Source organism: Lycorma delicatula, chromosome 1 (genome assembly GCF_047948215.1).
Source record: "Lycorma delicatula isolate Av1 chromosome 1, ASM4794821v1, whole genome shotgun sequence".
Taxonomy (NCBI): Eukaryota; Metazoa; Arthropoda; class Insecta; order Hemiptera; family Fulgoridae; genus Lycorma; species Lycorma delicatula.
In genome coordinates, this window is record NC_134455.1 from 291,572,687 (window position 1) to 291,593,513 (window position 20,827).

At 31.5% G+C, this 20,827-nt stretch overlaps 1 protein-coding gene across 1 annotated transcript in view; it reads left to right on the top strand.

The window, feature by feature from the left end:
- The window catches only part of SK (small conductance calcium-activated potassium channel), a 1,178,465-nt gene that overhangs the window by 193,514 nt on the left and 964,124 nt on the right, over positions 1–20,827 (top strand). Inside the window, exon 4 of the mRNA XM_075354908.1 lies at positions 5,583–5,684. Coding sequence (XP_075211023.1) covers positions 5,583–5,684 — 102 coding nt within the window. The remainder of the gene's footprint in view (positions 1–5,582; positions 5,685–20,827) is intronic.

The following is a 20,827-nucleotide window of genomic DNA, read 5'->3' on the forward strand; positions in this document are numbered from 1 at the left end:
TCGAATTTTTAAAATAAATTTGCAATATATTATTATTTTTATTATTTTGAAAGTGCTAACAAGTTAACTAGTTGGTAAGCAATAAATAACTTTCATTTAATTGAGAATTACTTTTACTTCGAGTAAGTAAATTAAAAGTAGCTAAAGATCAGGAATAGATGGATTGTTCATTAATAATGAAATGCACTATAAATCGTTTCCATCTTACTAACAATACATTACAAGAGAATAAATCAGTAAACTTATCTTTGTAACAAGAAATTACCCAGGGTTCTTATAAAAACAATATTTCACACTGAAAAAATATATCCAGGTCAGTATAATAAGGCTAGGAGGTAAATGCTGAATTGCATGTCTCTAAGCGTCATTGTTTCGTCCCCTCCAAAAAAATTAAAGAACTTAAATCATAATTTTAAGCAAGTATAATCAATAAAGTCGTGTTCCTGTTTGTTTAAATGAAAAAAAAAGAACAATAATAATTATAAAAATCTCTTTACCACAATCTATAAGTTGTTTAAAATAAATAATTATAACAAAAAAGAATATAACATTGTTAAATAAAGTAATTTTAATTAATTTCCTTGAACTCTGTAGATGAGCTTTAAGGAACATTTTTTAAAACATAATTTTACTAGTTTGTTTCTAATTATAAATTATTACTTATATTTCCTTTAAAGTAATTCATTCATCCGTTAAATCCAGCAATTAAGTCAGAATCTGAAATATTATATAATATTCTTCATCACTCTATGAAATTTTTTAATAAAAGTTAATATTCACGATATTAACAACATTTCGTGAGCTTTAGTTTTATTAAAATGAATGTTCCTTTAAAAAGTTAATAAGTTTAAAAGTGAATTAAATACTCTTTCATATGAATTCAAAGGAATAATATTTACTTTTAAACAATATTGAGTTTTTAATTCATTTTTTTAATAACTGAATTACAGTAATAGATATATTTGCTTTTGATATTCAATTAAAAGTGATGTGTTTGTAATTTATGACTGGCATATCGGCAGTTATTAAAATAGTGAAAAATTTCTTCACGAGTAAAAAAATTATTGTACGACAGGATTTTGAAAAATAATTTCACAAATGAAATTACTCTATAATCACATGTACATCATCATAAAAAAAGTTAAAATTTTCATACCTTAGACTCCAACGCATATTTTTCCGTTAAAACGCTGTAAATTAAAGTTCCTTGTCTTTTTAACGTGAAATGATGATTTTTTGTTTTTAAAAACTAAAATAGATTTTAATTGTCGGAGCTTCTATGTTTAATACTTTATAAAACAAAGATCAACTATAACAACTTAATTACTATTTTCTTAAAAATTAAATTTTACTTGAATTCTTCCCCTTGAGTGTGGCAGCACTTAAAAGGAAAAATTTTTTTTCGTAATTTAAAAACGTAGTTTTTTAAATAGCAATGACACTACAATAACTTCCCCTAATGTGAGCGCTCTGAATTAAAAAAAAATATATGTAAACTTTTTTTAATTTCCATTTAAATTTATTTAAAGCCGATTCAATGAGTTTTTAATCATTAAAAAAAAATAAATTAACTAAAAAAAATATAGAAACTATTTTAAAATAATCATTTAAACGTTAGAAAGATGTTTAATGATGAATTTCCATCTTTTTCCTACCTACTATTAAAATAATAGTAGGTAAATACAATAATTTGTATTTATGTTTATAGGAATTGATTTCCATATCAGTTTGGGAGAAGAATTTTATTCCCTACATAGATGATTTGAAGTTATTTTTCTTTTTTTTTTTCATCGTTATCTACAGGATTCTTATAACATAATTATATTTAGATGATATCATTCCTTGATCAGAATGATTAAGGAATTTTCCTATGGACATTTATGATAAGCTGTTGTAAAATAATCGATATTTCCTTATTCTACGTAAATCTGTTTTTAAGACGTTCTTATGTGTTAAGGGTTTTGTTGGTTTTGACAGTTTTCAGTCTTTCTGTTTATGAGAATAGCTTTATTTAAAACTAGCAGAAGTATTTTGAAGGATAATACATATTTTTAATTAAAAACAAAACAAAAAACAAGAAAAATGGAAATGCCACCAGCTAAATCAGTTTAGTCGTTTTATTATCACTTACAATTTCAATTGCAGAATGGAAAGTATGCTGAAAGAAAGCACTATCCTAGTTGGTAAATCAATTGAGGAATCTACCATTGCTTCATGCAATACATTGGGATCGAGGGTTCTACATAGTTCCAACATCTGCAATCAAGATTATTCGGAGCATTCCTGGAATCCTTCAAGATTAAATTTTAAAAAGAAATAATTCTTTTAAGGATTAAATGTGAATTCCTTATTAAATGTTTGCAAACAACATTGATTAGAAATACTTGTAGGCAAAAATCAGTTCCAAATTTTATCAGTACAAGAAACCAAGTTTTTATATAAAAATGTAACAGATACAAAAATTATAGAATTTTTAAGAGTAAACTTGCAATCAAAATTGTGAAAAGTGTGCCAGTATTAGGTACTGCTTTTTATGTAAACAAGAAAACATTAGATAATGTAATAGAATTTAAATCCAGTTTCGAAAGGCTGTCTCTTCTTACAATTAAATATAAAAATAAAAATTGTTTTTACATTTAATACACCCTCATCAGCTGCTACGCTCCCATAAATAAAGAGAATATAAGAAGTCCACAAAAGTAGAAGAATTCTGGGATCTTTTGAAGAAAAAATGTCTGAAACTCCGAAGTAAAATTTTAAAATACTCTTGGGCGATTTCAGTGCACAAATAGGCAGAAAGAAATTTTACAAATATAGTTGGTGAATATCCAGGATATAATAGATTTTTAAAAAATGGTATAGGTTTAACTAATTTTTGTAAAGTTTTTCAGCTTAATATGATGGAAAAATTCTTTAAAAAACTTTCAAGGAAAGCTGAAACATAGATATCGCCAAATCTAGGTTAGGAGAATTTCAGATGGATCATGTAGCTATCTCCTAAAGAAATATTGAAGGGATTAAAATGTTCTAATAATAAGATGTAGAGATTTTGATGCTGATCATTCACCTTTCTAAAATTAAAATTAAATTTTTACCATCTAAAATTACAAAAAAAAAACCCACCGAAATTAGTTAGATATAAAGCAGAGAGAATTACTGTAACGAAGAATGCAATAGAAAATTTTCAAGAAGAAATAAAAATATCTAAAAAATTGAAAGGCAAGAACTGTCTAGAAAAATAAACAGCGCTGCTAAAAAGATTTTGGTTTAGTAAAGATCAAATAGAAAGTATAGTGAAATGAAAAATGTGAAGCTACATTACCAGAAACATTCGAAAAATGGAAATCTTCTGGAAAGAAAGAACATTATAAACCAGTACAAACAACAAAGAAAAGAAACAGCAAGGCTTATAAGAGGAACAAAGAGAGCTGTCGAAAAATCTCAGCTTGTGTGAATGCAGGAAAACTTTGCTAAACACAACTCTATAGAGTTCTGTCATACATTCAAGTACAAAGTATAAGGACACCAAGCACCTAGTGTTTCTTTTAAAAAGGAGAATTGTAAAATGCGAGTAAGTAATTCAGAAAACTGTGAAATTGTTGCAGAATATTTTGTAAATTTTTAAATAGTCCAAGATCAATTGATGATTTAGAATTTTTAAATATTATTGAAAACTTAGAAGATGATTTACCGCCTACCTCTGAAGAATGTAATTTAAACATTGTAAAATAGAAAATCTAGAGGGAAGGACTCCATATCAGCTGAAATTTTGAAATGGTTGGAATCAAAAATCATAGGAGATTTAAAAATACTTTTTGAAGAAACACGGAAAACAAAAAGACCCCAGAAGATCGGAAATACACACATCTAATATATATACATCCGTTCTACAATGAAAGATAACAAAATGTTAATAACTACAGAGGGATCTCACTTACCTACCAGTTACCTACAAAGTATTTTCTAAACTTTTATTTTACAAAGTTGAAGAAACCTTAGAAAAAGAAATAAGTGAATTTCAGGGTGGAATCAGTCTCATAGAAAAGGTTAAGAAATCAAATATCTAGGCGAGACCATTCAAGAAAATAGATTTGAGGAATGTACCATAGATGATAAAGTTTATAGAATGCAAAGAGCGTATGCTCTGACGTTTAATCTGTAAAAAAATGCTTATCAAAAATGTAAAAATAACACATTATAACAATGAAATTAATACAGAACGTTGATATTCTTGTGAATGCCTACCACTTAAATATAAGTTAGATAAATTATAACTGCTAGAGAGAAGAATTATTAGGAAAATGTTGGGTCCACTAAAAACCAACGAAGGCTGGAAAATAAGAAGTAATGGTGAAGTATAAAAATACTTAGAAATAATCTCTGAAACAATGACAAGAAGAAAATTAATTTTCTTTTGGCACTTATACAGAATGAATAGCAATAAGTTAGCGGAACAAATTTTCAAATTACCTTGGGAAAAATAGTAAACAACAAGCTGGATCTAAGAAATCAAAAAAATATTTAAACATAAAATAGGATGAAATAACAGCAAAAAAAAAAAAAATTAGGTAGGAATAATTCACTGGACTTAATAAATTTAATACAATTTGCCCCACTTTTTTAAGGTGTTATGGACTTTATTTCATTTGGTTAAATATTATAAATATATATTTACTTAAAAAATCATTTTTTTTTATAAAAATCTACAAATATGAAGAAATTTTTTTTTTCTACAATGCATAACAGTTTTATTTTATAACACACTTTTTTTTTAAATGATTCAGTTTTTTATCACTTTAAAAACGTACTTACTTTGTAATTACAATAAATAGTTTATTTTTAAGTGATTTCAAAGCAAAAAATTTAGGTTATCTTTTAAAAACATTAAACTTATGTGTTGGTTGTTAGGTTATATATAATTAAAAGCGATAACTTTTTATTAGTATCCAAATATCTACATGAGCATCTATCCGCTAGATTATTATCATTTAAAAGGATTTTAAAAATTACTTGGGTAATTTTTTATATAATGATATTAATAATAATAATCGTTATAATTCGACATACATTTGTATTTAAAATGTGTTTTAGTTTCAGTTTATAATTTAAAGAACGCTTTTATTTTTTCATTACATCACATTCGTATTGTTATTACGGAGACTTTTTATATTTTAATCGCGTGTTTAATAATTACACTTTCGAAAAAATAGATACATGCAAACGATTTTGTCAGATTGTATTTAGATGGTGGCCTTTATGGTTTTAAAAAGTGTTCTAAATAAATATAATAAAATAGAGGTTATTTATAATTTTCTTTTTATATAGAACAAGAAGAGAATTAAAGTATTATTTCTTTAAAACATAAATTTTGAAGTTTGAAAACATGCAAAATTAGTTTCAAAGCAAAATTAAAATATTAAAAATATATATTAAAATTTTTTCCTAAAAAAATTAATTTATTAACATTTTTAAAACACAATAATTGTACATGGATTTCAGATGGTAATCAAGAATAATCAATAAATATTCGTGGGTTGTTAAATTCATATTCTTGGTATTTGGTGTGTTTCTTTTAAATTCAGGGAATTCTATTAACACCGCAGACTTTGGCACAATCAAGACGTTGTAGATTGAGAAGAGCATTTACAGATGCTACAAGTGAAACCGTCACCTACGTCAAAACGGTAATTTTTTAGAAAAATATTATTTTTAATTTTATTAATAATTTTAGTATATTATTAATAATATATTTCAGTATAACTGATAAATATATCGATAGTAATTATTTGTTTATTAAAGAAGAATAACATCTATCTATTTTAGATTTTTTTTATACATCTGTAGTTTTCCCGCTCACCCGGAGCTGGACACCCAATTAAGCATAAACCCAGCTCCGGGGGTGCCTTCACCTCAAACAACCCCGGAAGAACGCAAGGCCCCGCCCAGGCAGCCAGGACTCGGTCTCTTTCCATACCATGCCTCAAATGAGGAGTTCCCAAAAGGAAACTTCCCACTGGAACTCCGATCTTGATGCCTCGCCTCTAGTGGGGAACCCCCAAAGGGATCCCCCACCGGGATTACGGTCTTATATTCCCCCCCAATGTCATCGTAAAGGAGTCTCCATCCGATATTTGAATGTGGAAGACCGAAGCCTCCCATCCTCCCGGGTGGTGCTGTCCCTCGAAGACATCTTGACGTTGCAGTGAAGCAGATGGACCCGGGACCCGTCTTGTATCCTCGACCTCTCGGCGCATGACCATACAACTTACAGGCTGTACATCGGGGCTTCTGCTTACAATCTTTACATATATGGTAGACCTTACCACACGTAAAACAATGGTCACTTCTATCTGCGCCATTACAGAACTTCGCCCTGTGGCCTGGACTCCAGCATCTAAAGCGAAGATAGTCTGAGTCACGCCGCGTCACCCGACAGGCCACCCACCTGGGTGGGTGGCCTGTCGGGTGACGCGGCGTGGACGACCAAAGCAAACACGCCCATAAGACAGCTTTTTTCCGCAAGGAGAGACGGCACTTGCGTCAAGCCGTAAGCCGTCGCATTGATAAAACATCTACACTGACCGACTCACCAGTTATTTTACAAATTTCCCTGAGAAACTCATCCTGCGTAGTGAGAGCATCCACGTCCTTAACAACGACGTGGTCCCTCCTACCACCCCTTCCTGCCAGCTGTAATCTACTTTAGATTAGAACAGGTTTTTTCACATGCAATTTTTATTAAAACTCTCGTTCAACAAGTTTCCTAAAAACCTTTAAGAATATTGAAATAATTCACTGTTTATGTATTCTGGATTTTTTTTAATTTATGATCGTTATAGAAAAGTTATTGTTCTTCCCTTTCTTGTTTGAATGATGGGTTTTAATTTCTAAAACACATAACAAAGTAATTTTTAAAAAAATAAAACATTTTAATATTAATTTTTTTATATTCAGTAATAATCGAAGATAGAATTATACAGTTGATTACACTACCACCTCGTAAATTTCTTAAATTTTGTTTCAATTTTTTATTTTTAACGATAATTTCAATTTGCTAATTCATTCATTACTAAGTTTATTTTGATATACATCCTACTCTATTTTGACAATTTGTGTAACCCGGCATAGGAATTAAACAAGCGTCTAAATAATTACTTATATCAGACCAAATCATGGTGACATCATCTTTGAATATAACCTAATCATGTTTCAGGAACTTCAATATAACACATAAAAATTATTTAAAATGGTATCTTCGGTTATATTTGAATTAGATAATATGGTTCATTGTTATTTTGTATCCTTTTTTGTCATCATATTTTTTTTTTTTTTGGCGCACAAAGAGACATCGTTATCAGCGCCCAGACAAAAAATTACAGGAGTAAATAATTAAAAATTAAAATTTACCTTAAAAATCAGACAGATCTAAAACGCCTGTGAGGTATGCTAAATGCGAAATAAAATTAAAATAAAGACAATATTAACATTATTAAAAGCGCATAAACGGCATACATGGGTGAGCATAGAAACAATCAAATTTGCAAATATTTGATGATTATCTTTAGCGTTTAATTATTTAAGGCACGGCCTTAAGAAACAAAAATTCATTGAATAAAATCACCGTATTGTTCCCTAATATATATTACGGATGTTATCCCCTAATTTATATTTTCGATGCAAAGCCGCATAACAGATACAATCCATAAGTATGTGGTGTGCGACGGTACACCACGTACAGATGGCAGTCGCAGAACAACAACACAACACAAACAGGTGCATCTGTCCGAGACACGAGTAAGTCTAGAGTGCCCTATTCGCAAAAGACGAAAATAATAACCTCCTCTCGACAGCAACTCTTGAATGAAGAGCCCCACGGCGATACAGTATTCTTAACTAGAAGAAGTTTATTGTCGATAGTAGCATTCCATTCATTTTTCCACTCATCACGTGCCAATCTCTTTAGAAAACATACAAGATCGACAGAAACAACGCGATTAGAGAAAAGAGGTTGCTGACAAACCTCTTTTCCCGCACTATCATACAAAAAAAGTTAAATTCTGTTCTATACTTACATAATTTATAAAATCATTAAATTATTTTTTTTTGTACTTCTTGTAATCAATCTATAAAACTAAAATTATTAGGGAAATTTACTTAGGTAACTACTTGTTCCAAGTGATTAATATTCTTAAGAGTCAAGAGAAATTGGGCCGTAAAAAAAGTATGACGCAAAATTAACATACTATCTTATTACCGTGGTTTCACAACATAAATTGGATAATCACTATTGTTATCTATAATTAAAAACAATCAAACAATATTTTCTACAGTAAAGATAAATTCACCCATTTATCACCGTAAATAGAATAATGTGCATTATTGAAAATAATTAAAAAATAACTATACTATCAAATATTGTTAAATACTTTTAAATGTATTTAAAATATGCCATAAGTAGGATTTTAAATTCTTATTTTTTTTTTTAGTATTACAGAAAATTTATTATAATAAATATTATTAAGTAACGTAGACATTAAGCAACTTAACAAATACTTTTAAATTAGCTAAAAACTACTTAAGGGTGAACAAAAATAAATAATGATAAATCCTTTTTGTCAGTACATTTTTTTAGTTGTAATTCATGCCATGTATATACATGGATCTTTCACAACTTGCAAATGTACAACCAGTTATCAGACTTCTTACTTTGTAAACGGAATAAATCACATTAGAGTTAATACACTTTTTCTTTAATCGACATGTAGACTGTCAGAATTGGTTGTAATTCAGTCTCTTATTTTTTATTTTTTTATTTCTTGTTTCTAAACTTTTTAAAACATTAAAACTAATTTCATTAAAATTACTCTTCAACAGTGCCAGATAGCCTAGTTTATATTTTCTGTTTGATCATTTTCCATTAGTCGTACAGATATTGTAAGTCATATTTGCTATCATTATTTTACAAACTTACAACAAATTATTGTTTCATATATTTAAGTATAGCTTAAGAAAACGATGCAATACATAGCGCATATTTTTTGTTTTCCATACTGAGACGGTAGGGTAGTATTTTAGAATACGTATAACGATACTGTTAATAAATATATTATTAATTTCGTCCAAAATTTAAAATCTCTCAATCGATGATATTTTTTTGCTGCAATTATCATTATAATATGTGATAATATTTGTTAATTATAATATTACATATTATATTATATTAATTATAATATGTATATTATAATATTTGTTATTATCCATTAGGCAACATTTGCGTAGAAATTTAACTAAACCGTTTACTTAAATTATAACTCCCGGGAATTTGCTTTTTTCTATGTTTGCTTCAATACTTTATTTTATTTTTCTTTGAAAAGTATAATCAATTTTGAACTATTTTATTATTATTTTTTGAATTTCCGCCATAGTATCTCAATTATTTTTTTTCTATTTAAATTACTTTGATGAATTTTGATAAGTACATCCACCATCCTGCATGGAAAGATAATTCTCCATGCAGGAATGTTTTCTCGATGAGAAATAAATTCTCACCAGTCAGAAATAATATAAAAGTTAAAAATTATTGATAAATGTTTATTTTCAACGATTTCAATCTTCAAGCTTAATAAAATTCAACAAAATAGAAAAATTAATCGGCAACTTACCATCCTTATTCATTGTTAAGATGCAGCAACAAATTTTAAAAGTTTTTTAAAAATAAAAATGTAGTTTTCATCTAAGCATTTTTTAAGTAATACATACTCAATATAAGATGCATAATTTAGCAGTCATTAACTTAATCGTTGTATGTATGTGAATGTGTGCGCGCCCACTCGAGTTTATATTGAAATATATGAAAGAAATATAGAAACTCTCGGTGTTTTTCCGACCAACAATTCTTTTTGCAGTTAAAATGGAAACAACAAATAATAATTTCAGTATCACAGACTTCTTTTTAATTTTTTGTTAGTTTTAATTACCAAGGAGTTTAGTAAAATTGTAGTTGATCGTTACAATATAAAAGTAACATGCATCAAAACATTTTAAGTTTTCTTTCTCTTTAGACGTTAAACAAATATGACTAGAATCTCTTTATAAATAAAGCCTCTTAATAAAATCTGTAATTTTAATAAATAATTGAAACGTTTATCATTAGGAATGAGTTTATTGTCTATATATATATATATATATATATATATATAAATTTTTTAACAAACTTATCACGTTTAATTCTATCAATTGATAATAAATTTTCCAGTGTTGATCTATCAATTACTGCAATTAGTTAAAGTGAAGTGATTTTTATGAAATTCTTAAATTTTATTGAGGTAGACCTCAGATAAATTAAAGCACTATATTGCTTACGTCATAGTTTATTGAAAAATATTTTCTAATAGTGTACACTCCTTAATTATTAGTGCCAAACCAGTAATCTCTATTAAAAATTAACATAATTTTCTAAACATAATAACAAATTTTATTAACTGTCAGTTATAAACAAGCATTTCATAGTAAAACCTAATTAGGATTTTCACAATACATAAAGAATGGAATCGCTTGAATGAAAAACGATATTGAATCGGGTCACATTTACATACACTCTAAATACATTACATTCCTTTTTGGGCAGTCGTGTGAAAATATGGCTCAGATAAAATTTTTCATATATTTAAATAAGTACTTTCTTGAAGGGACTAATTAAGTACCAAAAAACATACTGTTTTATTGAAACTAGTTGAATTATTTTTTATTAATATGTAATACTTATTTTGATATATCTTGTAATTCGTCGTTTAGTTCCCTAAGAATATTAGTATGTTAGCCCGATCTTTTGTAAATAACATGTTCAAAATAGAAAGTTCTTTCACTAAAGTTAAAAATCTATTTAACCATCTTTAATTTTACTTTAAAACATCATATTTTATAATAATAAGTAATAGTTATGACTTAAAAATTAATCACTTTATTGAACTGGTTGCAGTTCTCCAACAGCAATACTAAAACCAGACCGCTCCACTTCATGAGATAGCAGCCAAGGGAATGTATATCACAATGAAATATCGCATTACAATTTCTGTATTATTAAACAAGAGATCCTACATTACACGTGGCAGAACCTATATATCATTGAATTTGATTATTCATGATTCTAATATACCTTACAGAGTGATAACCTCTTTCCTTTTAAAAATTCCATGAATTTGTTATTTTCATTTTAAATTGAAAACAGCATTTTAATAAAATAAGTAAATGATTACAATAGAAGAAATCACAAAAAGATAAATGAAATATTTTTACTAGAAAGTGATTGGGGATAAATTAAAATCTAATTTAACAGTTAAAGGGAGGTGAAATTTTGATATTTTTAACAAATTTTGAGAACTAAGAAATAACTATTAAAAAAAAATTATAGAAATAGACAACCAGTTATAATAAATTAAATATGATATTTTTTTGCTTAAAAATTTAACTAAATTTTATTTGAAGGTAAAACCAAAATTCCTGAATTTATCTGCTTTTATTTTTTCATACAGTGATTGTGAACAAAATGTAATACGTAATTTAACAAAAAAGAAAACGCAATTTTTAAATGTTAATCACAAACGGTAATAACATAAATATTGTAAAGAGCTTGGATTTTAATCAAATTGATATCTCACAGTAACGTTTAAACCCAAATACTCGGGTTAAACTTTAAAATAGGAATGAGACTCGGTATTTGAAAAAACTGTGGTTAGTTTTCATATTCAATTGCACATAACTGTAATTTATAACCCAATGATTCAGTGGTAAACCCTTCATCGCAAATCAACTGATTTCGAAGTCGAGATTTCTAGGGTTCAAATCGTAGTAAAGGCAGTTACGGATTTGAATACTAGATCGTGGATACCTGTGTTTTTTGGTGATTTGCGTTCAATTTGTTTTTTTTTTTTTTACGTCACCCCTATACTGCATCTACAGTGGAGTACCTCTCAAAACGGCCCTCCCCACCTATGGGCTGTACGTCCGGCATAGCATGGCAGGTCAGGCCGCCGGTTGGATCTTTATTTTTATTCCTTCTTGTCTGCCTCTAACTGAGAGGACACGGAGGTAATTCCGGGCCAGGCTATGCCGTTCCCGGGGCCCCCGCCCAAGCAGCCGAGACTCGGTCTTAACTTGTTTGTTTGCCACTCTAATGGGGGAACCATTTGTGGCCCTCCCACAGGTTTGGTCTTTTATTTCCCTTACCCAAGGAACCATTCCACTTAGGCTCAGGAGTCCCATAACTTCATCATCGCCGCCCACACGTGCACGCACGAACTAGCAACGGTTCCACGGCGGGCCTTCCCTGCCCTCTCGCTTCTTGGTCCTTCCTTTGCAGTAAAGCCTAAATAAAACTCCTTACTGTCTCTAATTCATCTTCCCCTTTAAGCATAGTTCGTATGATATTATCCACAGAACGCCTTCCTACTCTTGCATCACAATTCTGTCTCTCCTGGATCCAATTGCTACAACTAAAGACAACGTGCTCGGCCGATTCTTCCTCGCTGCAATGCGGACATGCCGGATCCTCCACTCTGCTTCTTCGGTGCAAATACAGGCGGAAGCGATCGTGGCTGTTCAACTGGGTAAACCAAAGGTCCAGTTCCCCAAATTCCCTCTCGGCTCATGGTTTGATGTATCTAATGAGCCTTTGCTCTATTCCCTAATATGTTTAAACCCTATATGCTGCAAATTGCTGTATCGGGAGAACTTCGATGACGACAAAAAATGCCTCAGTCTGATCTGTTCGTGTTGGCGACCTTCAACGCTATCTTCCTCTGCGTACTCTCCATCATACGCCTAATTCTATCAACAACAAGGGCACGGAACCAAACCGGAACCCAAACGGGTACCAAACAGGTTGGGTTTCAATTAACCACACATTTCAGGAACGATCGACCTGAGACTGTACAAGACTACACTTCATTTACATTCATACATATCATCCTCATTCATCTTCTGAAGTAATACCTTACGGTGGTTCCAGAGGCTAAACAGAAAAAGAATGAACTGTAATGTGTAAATTATTCTTATACTAAATTTTAAAAGCAAAACCCTGCAATGATACGATAAATAATACAAGCCTGCAATTTTATTTAAATTGAAAACAAAATGACAGTTGTCAAATTACAATTTGACAATTGATTTCCACTCATACTTTACGATACCTTAAGTTAAGTCATTATTTAGAAAATTACTTTCTTTTAAAATTTTAATTTAAGACTGTCAGATGTCGAAGATCAAAATATAATTACCTCGATTGATGTTAATAATATAGATAGCATTTCATTTTATATAACGAACATGAAGGAACAAAAATAAAACACTATTTAATATCCCAGTTAATATTTTCATTCAAAACGATTATGTTATTGCAAATACATAATGAAGTTTGCACAAAGTACATTTTCCGACCTCCGTAGTGTGAGTGGTAGCGTCTCGCCTTTTATCCGAAGATCCCGAGTTCGAATCCCGGTTAGGCATGGCATTTTTCATAAGTTACAAAATTCCATTTCCATATCCCGCACACAAGTTTCAAGCTTACGTGGCGACATCAAGAAGAAAAAAAGAAAATTAATAATTATGTTAGTAGAAAGTTTTTACAATATATTATTTTAATACACCGATTATGTAACTCATTTTCATTTCAATTTTAATCAAGTGCTCTTGATTAAGTAATTTTAATCAAGTTTACATCAGTATCCTGAATTTGTCTCAATATTTTATATTTCCATTACATAATAGCCAATTATAATATTGAATTTTGGAATAAAAAAACTGAAATAAGTTTACAGTTAGTTTGTAATATCCATTATAGGATAACTGTGTTACAGTTATGATAGTTATTAGAAACAGGCCCGCCAAGAAACGATTAAATTCTTCATTCATTTCACCGGATGAAACAAATATTATCTACAAAAAACCTAGAGATTATTCCATTAAATTTGTGTGTTAACCAACAGTGGTGTTTTATCAAATCTATTGTCATATTTACGGATGTACTGAAAATTACAATAAATTTTCTGAATTCATTTAAAAGATCAATAATAATCAGTACATACAATGAAGAATGTAAGTTAGTTCAAAATACTATTAGCTATTTGCGTATCGTTTAGACTTAACTTGTTAAAACTGCCCCATGGTAAAAGATGACGTACTAACAGAGAAGTATTTTATTAACACACAAAGCCATTTACATCTTCTGACTTTTTTTTTAACATTTACTTTTATTAAAAATCTGGAATTTACGAAATTTTTTGATCCGATTTAATGTTTTTATTTTGTTATATTCACAATAACAACTAAAAATTGTTATTTCCTTAACTACTAAATTCATTGGAAACAGTTTCAATAATACTTTATTAAATGGATTATCTCATTAAAATTTGAAAAGATTTCTTTATTCTGATTTTTTATCTCTTTTTTACCGCAAACTAGAAGAAAGAAGTTGCTCATTCATTTATTTATGACTTTAAAATTGAAATAAATAAAGATAGATGAAAGTTTATTATGATAGATTATTTTGTGGAATGTATTCTATCTATGGCCTATTTTTATGTTTTGAAGCTGAATGTAACGTCCGGAAAAGATGAGTAATGAATAACTATTTTAACATTCGATAAAATATGTGTCTGACAAGAAAGTGAAATGAATACGGTGAAGGCGAAGAAAAAATGACTGCCTAAACTAAATTTACCAGCAACTAAGTCGAAAAAAATAATGATAAATTACTTCCAAACAGAGAAATGGTTATTATATATAAATACTAGCATTCTCGTCGCGGCTTCGCTCTTGTTATACGGTTACTTGCGTTTCCTGTCTCGTTCAGGGAATATTTAGCTGGTCACGACTCGCTTCGCTCGCCGTTCCCGTCTAGCCAAAGGGCTCTGCTCCTTGGATCCTGCTGTGTTAATTAAATTCATGCTTGTACAAATAATAGTGATGAATAAAAATTAAAGCTTGTTCAATTTATAAAAAAATATCACTGTATTGTAATTCCTTCAGAGCAACAGTTTCGCCTCTAAAAGACCCTAAACTTTGAGTATTCTAAGAATGTGGGATTCAAAACAGTCGGTTTCCATCTTAAAAATATTATTTATATGTTATTATCATTAATATTATTTACCCGTACGAAGTACGGGTAAAAATGTATTTTTCCCGGTTCTTAGCGTTACCCGATAAAAACAACTAGGAGATGACCGTACTATTTTATTCTTGATGATATCGCCACATAAGCTTAAAGCTTGTGCATGGACTATGGAAATGGAATTTTTTAGGGTATGAAAAATGTCATGCCTGACCGGAATTCGAATGCGGGACCTCCTGATGAAAGGCCGAGACGCTACCACTCTCGCCATGGAAGCCGGCATTACTTTGTTTGTCATTTATTTAAATTTTTTTAATTACTTTTATTTTATATTTTTTAGTCAAGTAACCGGAGACAGGTGCAACCAGTAGCGATGCACATACATTAAAAGTGGCTGTGTTGGTTAAGCCCCCGTACCATATATTGTTGACCCCTTAAAAAATCGAAATCCAAAAAAACCGAAAATGGTTTTTAAATATTTTTCTGAAAGGTATTTGCAAGTCCCAGTCTAGTGAATATATCGTGTAATATACTCGGAAACGTGGAAAATTTGCAAGCATTGTTCAAATTTTTAAAAATTTCTTCACTCCTTTCAAGGTTGAATTTCGAAAAATCTAGATACTTGTTTTTATATATTAACATGGAAATTATACACACCAAAATCAAGTTGAAATATTCATTTGTTACTGAGAAATTAAGAAAATAACCGGGTCAAAAACAAATCAAAATCCATTTTAACTCTTTAAACCCAGAGTTTCAAAAAATCTAGAAGTCGACATTTAGTTACTCACATGAAGATTACACACATAAAAATTCAAGTTGATGTTTTCATGTTTTACAGAGAAATTAAAACATTGTAAATTTCATTATTATTACATTTTAACCCTTTAAACTCGGAATTTCAATAAGCCTTTTTTAGGGTGTACTTACACCGTCAGAAGAACTGTACACAAATTTTCATCAACTTATCTTTAGGGTAGTTTTTGCTGGGCGTTGATGAATGAGTCGTCAGTCACGAGTCACTTTACAGGAAAAGGTATGTGTATAATACATACACATTTATTATCAGATATACTTAACAATATATATATATATAAGTATTAAATTAAAGAGTTTCATTTTACTTTTATAAAAACTAAAATCTTACTACAAAAAAAATTTAATTTTTCTTTTTCTCGTAAATACTTTAATGACAATAGATTTAGTTTTGACGTCGTTTATTATGCTGGCTAAATAACTATGCTTTAATTTGATTTTAATATATTTTCTTACAGCAAAGAAACCCTAGAAAAATATGAAAAATAAATAAATTCCCTGTTCAAGTTATTTCAAGTTTGACATTCTTCAATATTTTTTTCTGGATTATTTTGGTAAAATGCATTCACGAATTGTAAATCACATAATTATTAAATCTCATAATGATTATGAAAATGATTCTCTTTTAGGAGAAACAAAAGCTTTGGATTGAAATTATATAAATTGTCACCATAAAATGTTATTTTATTATATTTCATTTTGTGAAATTATATTCTTAAAAATAAATCCTTAGTAAGTGAGCATGCAAAATAAGAGAAACATCACTACATGTCCCGGTGAGGCGAGAACAATTATATTTAAGAAACATTCCTCGGAAAGTCGTTTATAAATTTGATCTTGCATTGTTATTGGTCTTTTGGGGTGTTTCTCTTTTATAGTTTACAGTTTTAGTTTGGATAAAACAAAAACTGAAAAATATAGAAAATAACAGATTTTTTTTAAGCATTTTACCCAGAAATCCTTTAAAATTAAGGTTAGCTTACTAAAAAGTAGAAAAATGTCTGAGATTATTCTGATCGAATTTCTCTAGACAGAAAGACAAAAACCTACTTTACGCCATACGTAATCATTCCCCCTTATAGTTAATTGTAACTAGTATTTAGACATACTTCTACGAGGGTTCTGATAAATGTAATGTTTCGTTAATATTGTTTTGTCATACATCACCCTTGTTAAATAGATACAATTCAAGATATTTTCTTAATTTTCTAGTGAATAGTAAAAATATAACAAGATGTTTATTAAGTAATATATAAAGAAAACGTTCGAAATATTTAATTTATTTGCAGCTCTTTAATTATTCTCAAAATAAATTATAAATACATCTAGCTGCTCATCTATATAAGGAAAAAATTTTCCTAAGAGTTGTGTAATAATCTCAGTTTTCCCCTCTCCGCGACCGGAATCCATAATGAAGCACAACACAGTCCGGGGTGTCCATCTATTATAACGAGCCTCCCCATCTACCGGCAGTACGTCCGGTAGGACAGATCGACCCGCCGGTCGGATCTTACGTTATCGCCTTCCTATAACCCCAGGAGTAGGGTTACCAAGCCCGACTAAGTCGTTCCTGTTCCCCCACCACAGGAGCAGGGACTCGATCTTGATGCCTTCTTGCCTCTAACAGAAACATCCAAAAGAGCATCCCCGCCAGGACTAGGATCTTTTCCATTCCCCCCCACAAGAGGACAAGAGAATCTCCGTGCCTCATCACTGCCATCCATCGGTGCAAGCGTAAACGAATGGCTTTTTAACAGAGAGCTGTTCCTCAACCCCTTGTTACTCCAGCAGCTCTGTCCTTCAGTCGAAGGACCGAATGCAAGCAAGTGGAAAAATCCCACTATCGGGCCGTACAACACTTCAGCGTGTGGCCCTCCGAACCATCGGCCCTATTAGAATTTTATGTGACTTTATCGTCTGTATACACTCCTGTGGGGATTAGCTAAGATTCAACCTAGGATCGTAAACCAGTTCTTCTCATTATAAGCGTGGTGTTATTTTGAAGGAAGAACTCCCCGATTCTATAAAATAACCAGACACGCTGGGAGTCTTACAGGTGCTGTATCGAGGATGAACTGGTTGGCTTTTCGGCTGAATAGATTGTGCGACCAAACACTTGGTATTGCAGGAGGTATCGTGGTGCTCAACGCCTGGAGAGAAGCTTGAGAGAAAGGTGAAGCAGACGATCTACAGGAGATCATTTACCTCATTCAAATGAAGAGGCATTTCAGGAGAATAGAAAGATATTCAATGTTACAGGAGACCACAAGATATTTTTAACCAGGTGATATCTTTAAGAAGATGTTTTTAAGTAGAGTTGCCATGAGATTGAAACGGATAGGGAAGTCTTCATGAAGAAGGCATTTAAAAATTACTTAAATAATCTTTCACGTTCAAAAACGAAAGACAACTCTTTGTGGAAATTTCAAAGAACATTGCCTTAATTTCCCTCCATTTAAGAATTCAAATGGATCATAGGCTATAAATGACCGTGTGAAGGCAAACTTGTTTGCTCGGCACATGTGGTCGATCTTTCAACCACTTGTCGTACACGGCACCGGAGAAAAGGATTTTATGATGTTCATAGAGCGCAATTCCAATGAATATTCCGATTAAATCTTCTCATTTAGGGAGGTGCTAAAAGTGATTTATAAGAAGCTTTAAGCTGAGTATCAAAAAACTACACGCTGTGCTTCCACCTGAGACCAAAATTTATGTGATTCTGCTATTTAATGTTTTCCTTCGAACGACGTACTTCTTGTATAAATAGAAAGTATCCCATATAGTGATGATCCCTAAGCCATGCAAGTCAGCACATGAGGTATCTTCGTTCAGGCCAATAAACCCGTTACCTCTTTGTCCATGGTATTCGAAAAGCTGCTCCTTTTGAGATTCTAGCCAGTTTTATAGCAGGAATAAGTTATTCCTGATTACCAGTAGGATATCCGCAGTGATCATTCCATCACTAAACAGACACACAGAGTCATTCAGGTTGTCAGTAAATGCTTAGAGGAGAAACAATTTTGTTTTGCTGCTTCTCTATATTTTCAGCAAGCGTTCGATAAGATCTGGCTCCCTGCTCTGCTATACAAACAAAAAACGAGTATACCTCAACCATTTTATTTGAAATTGCAGTCACTTGGAAGTTTCCTTTTTCCAGATTAAATATAAGTAAGTGTTATCTGATTTCTTTGATTAAGAATTTGCTTAAAATAAGCACTTCCAGAATAAGTTTGCGAATTCCACAACGGAGCCACCATATTTCGTCGGAACGACGAAGTACGTGAGTACTTAGGGTTTTCATATGTTCGGGAAGAAGTCAATTTATTGGCAACCAAACACGGAATAAAGCTTAATGACCACGTGAACCAACTCGTGCTTAACCTCTCGGATAATAGCGAAGATGTTAGGTGGTTAAAGCGGCTGCTTGTATTGACCTAGGAACTAAAAGTGATGACTAGGAAAAACTTCTCTTCTTGAGATGTGGAGATTCAAAATAAGTTAATGTTTATGTTTCTGGTGTAATTTTTTAATGTTATTTTGTGTTGTGGTGTAATTCCTATTACTGAACTTTTATGGATTTTACTACCTGGTTTTTAGAATGAATTTAATTGATTTTGTTATTTTTTATCCCCTCCTCTGTGCCGGACCCAAAGCTAATTGGTTGGCATGGCATTTCTCCCGCAACCACCCCGTTTGGTCGCCCTAAAGCATAAGACCGCAAGTCTGTGCCACAAACAGCTACAAAGCCTCGAAACAGTTAAGCGACCAGTCCTAACTAGCTCCTGGAGCTAACCTGATTGCGCGATGCCACACACCACTCGCTTTGTATTCCATTGCTTACTTGTCATATATTACTAAAAAAAAAAAAAAAAAAAAAACACCGTCAACTAATAAAATATATGGCACCAATAAATTAATTTATATCGTCAAGACATCAATTCGCTGCCACGTCTACATTTCTAAATGCCGGCAAGTTCGTGTCCACCATATTAAAGCACTTGGAGCTTTATTGGCTAGTGGACAGCTATCACAGTCCGGTAGCTTCCTACAGCATCACGGTAGAAGTCATTTTCCCCCGAAATATTACTGATGCCGATTGAACAACGCAACGGAATCAAGGAATACCCACACAATCCAGGGTAGCCTGAACCGTGTGGGTATTCCTGGGTAGCCTGAGTTCTGCCCCCCCCCCCCCAAGAGCCGGGCACTTGAACATCATGTGTTCGTTCGACTGGACCTCCCCGCAGACGCACAACTCATCAGCTGCCAGGCGGAACCGAAACAAATATTGGTTCAAGTTCGCGTGGTTGGAGAGCACCTGGGTACCGGTCGCCCTTTAAAACAAACGAAAGGCATAGTATTCCCCCAAGTCCTGTATAAATCTATACAAGGACCTTCCCTTAGGCTTGGCGTACCATTCTTGCTGTCATGCATCCATCGCGAGTATGTAAAGCCTCCTACGGGACCCACAGCTAAGTGTAACTCAGCCCAGGAAAATGTCCTTTGACTCTAACGGGTCTCTCCGCTCACCAGCTGTCGTCTGGCAAGGCAACTCGGCCCGCCGGTTGGATCTTTATACTGTGCCGAGTCTAATCCTCAGCTAGAAGACTCCGGATCCAGCAATGCTGGATCTTTTTTTCAAATATATAATCATAGTATATTTTGAATTAGTTAAACCGTACTTATAAAGAACCATTTTCAATGTCCACTTCATAAACCTGTGCAAACTCTTCACATTCGGTAATAATATTGGCTCTCAATCTTATTATCATATTTCGTATGTTCTCTCTTTCTCTAGCTCTCTCTCTCACTCTCTCTCTCTCTCTCTCTCTCTCTCTCTCTCTCTCTCTCTCTCTCTCTCTCTCTCTCTCTCTCTCTCTCTCTCTCTCTCTCTCTCTCTCT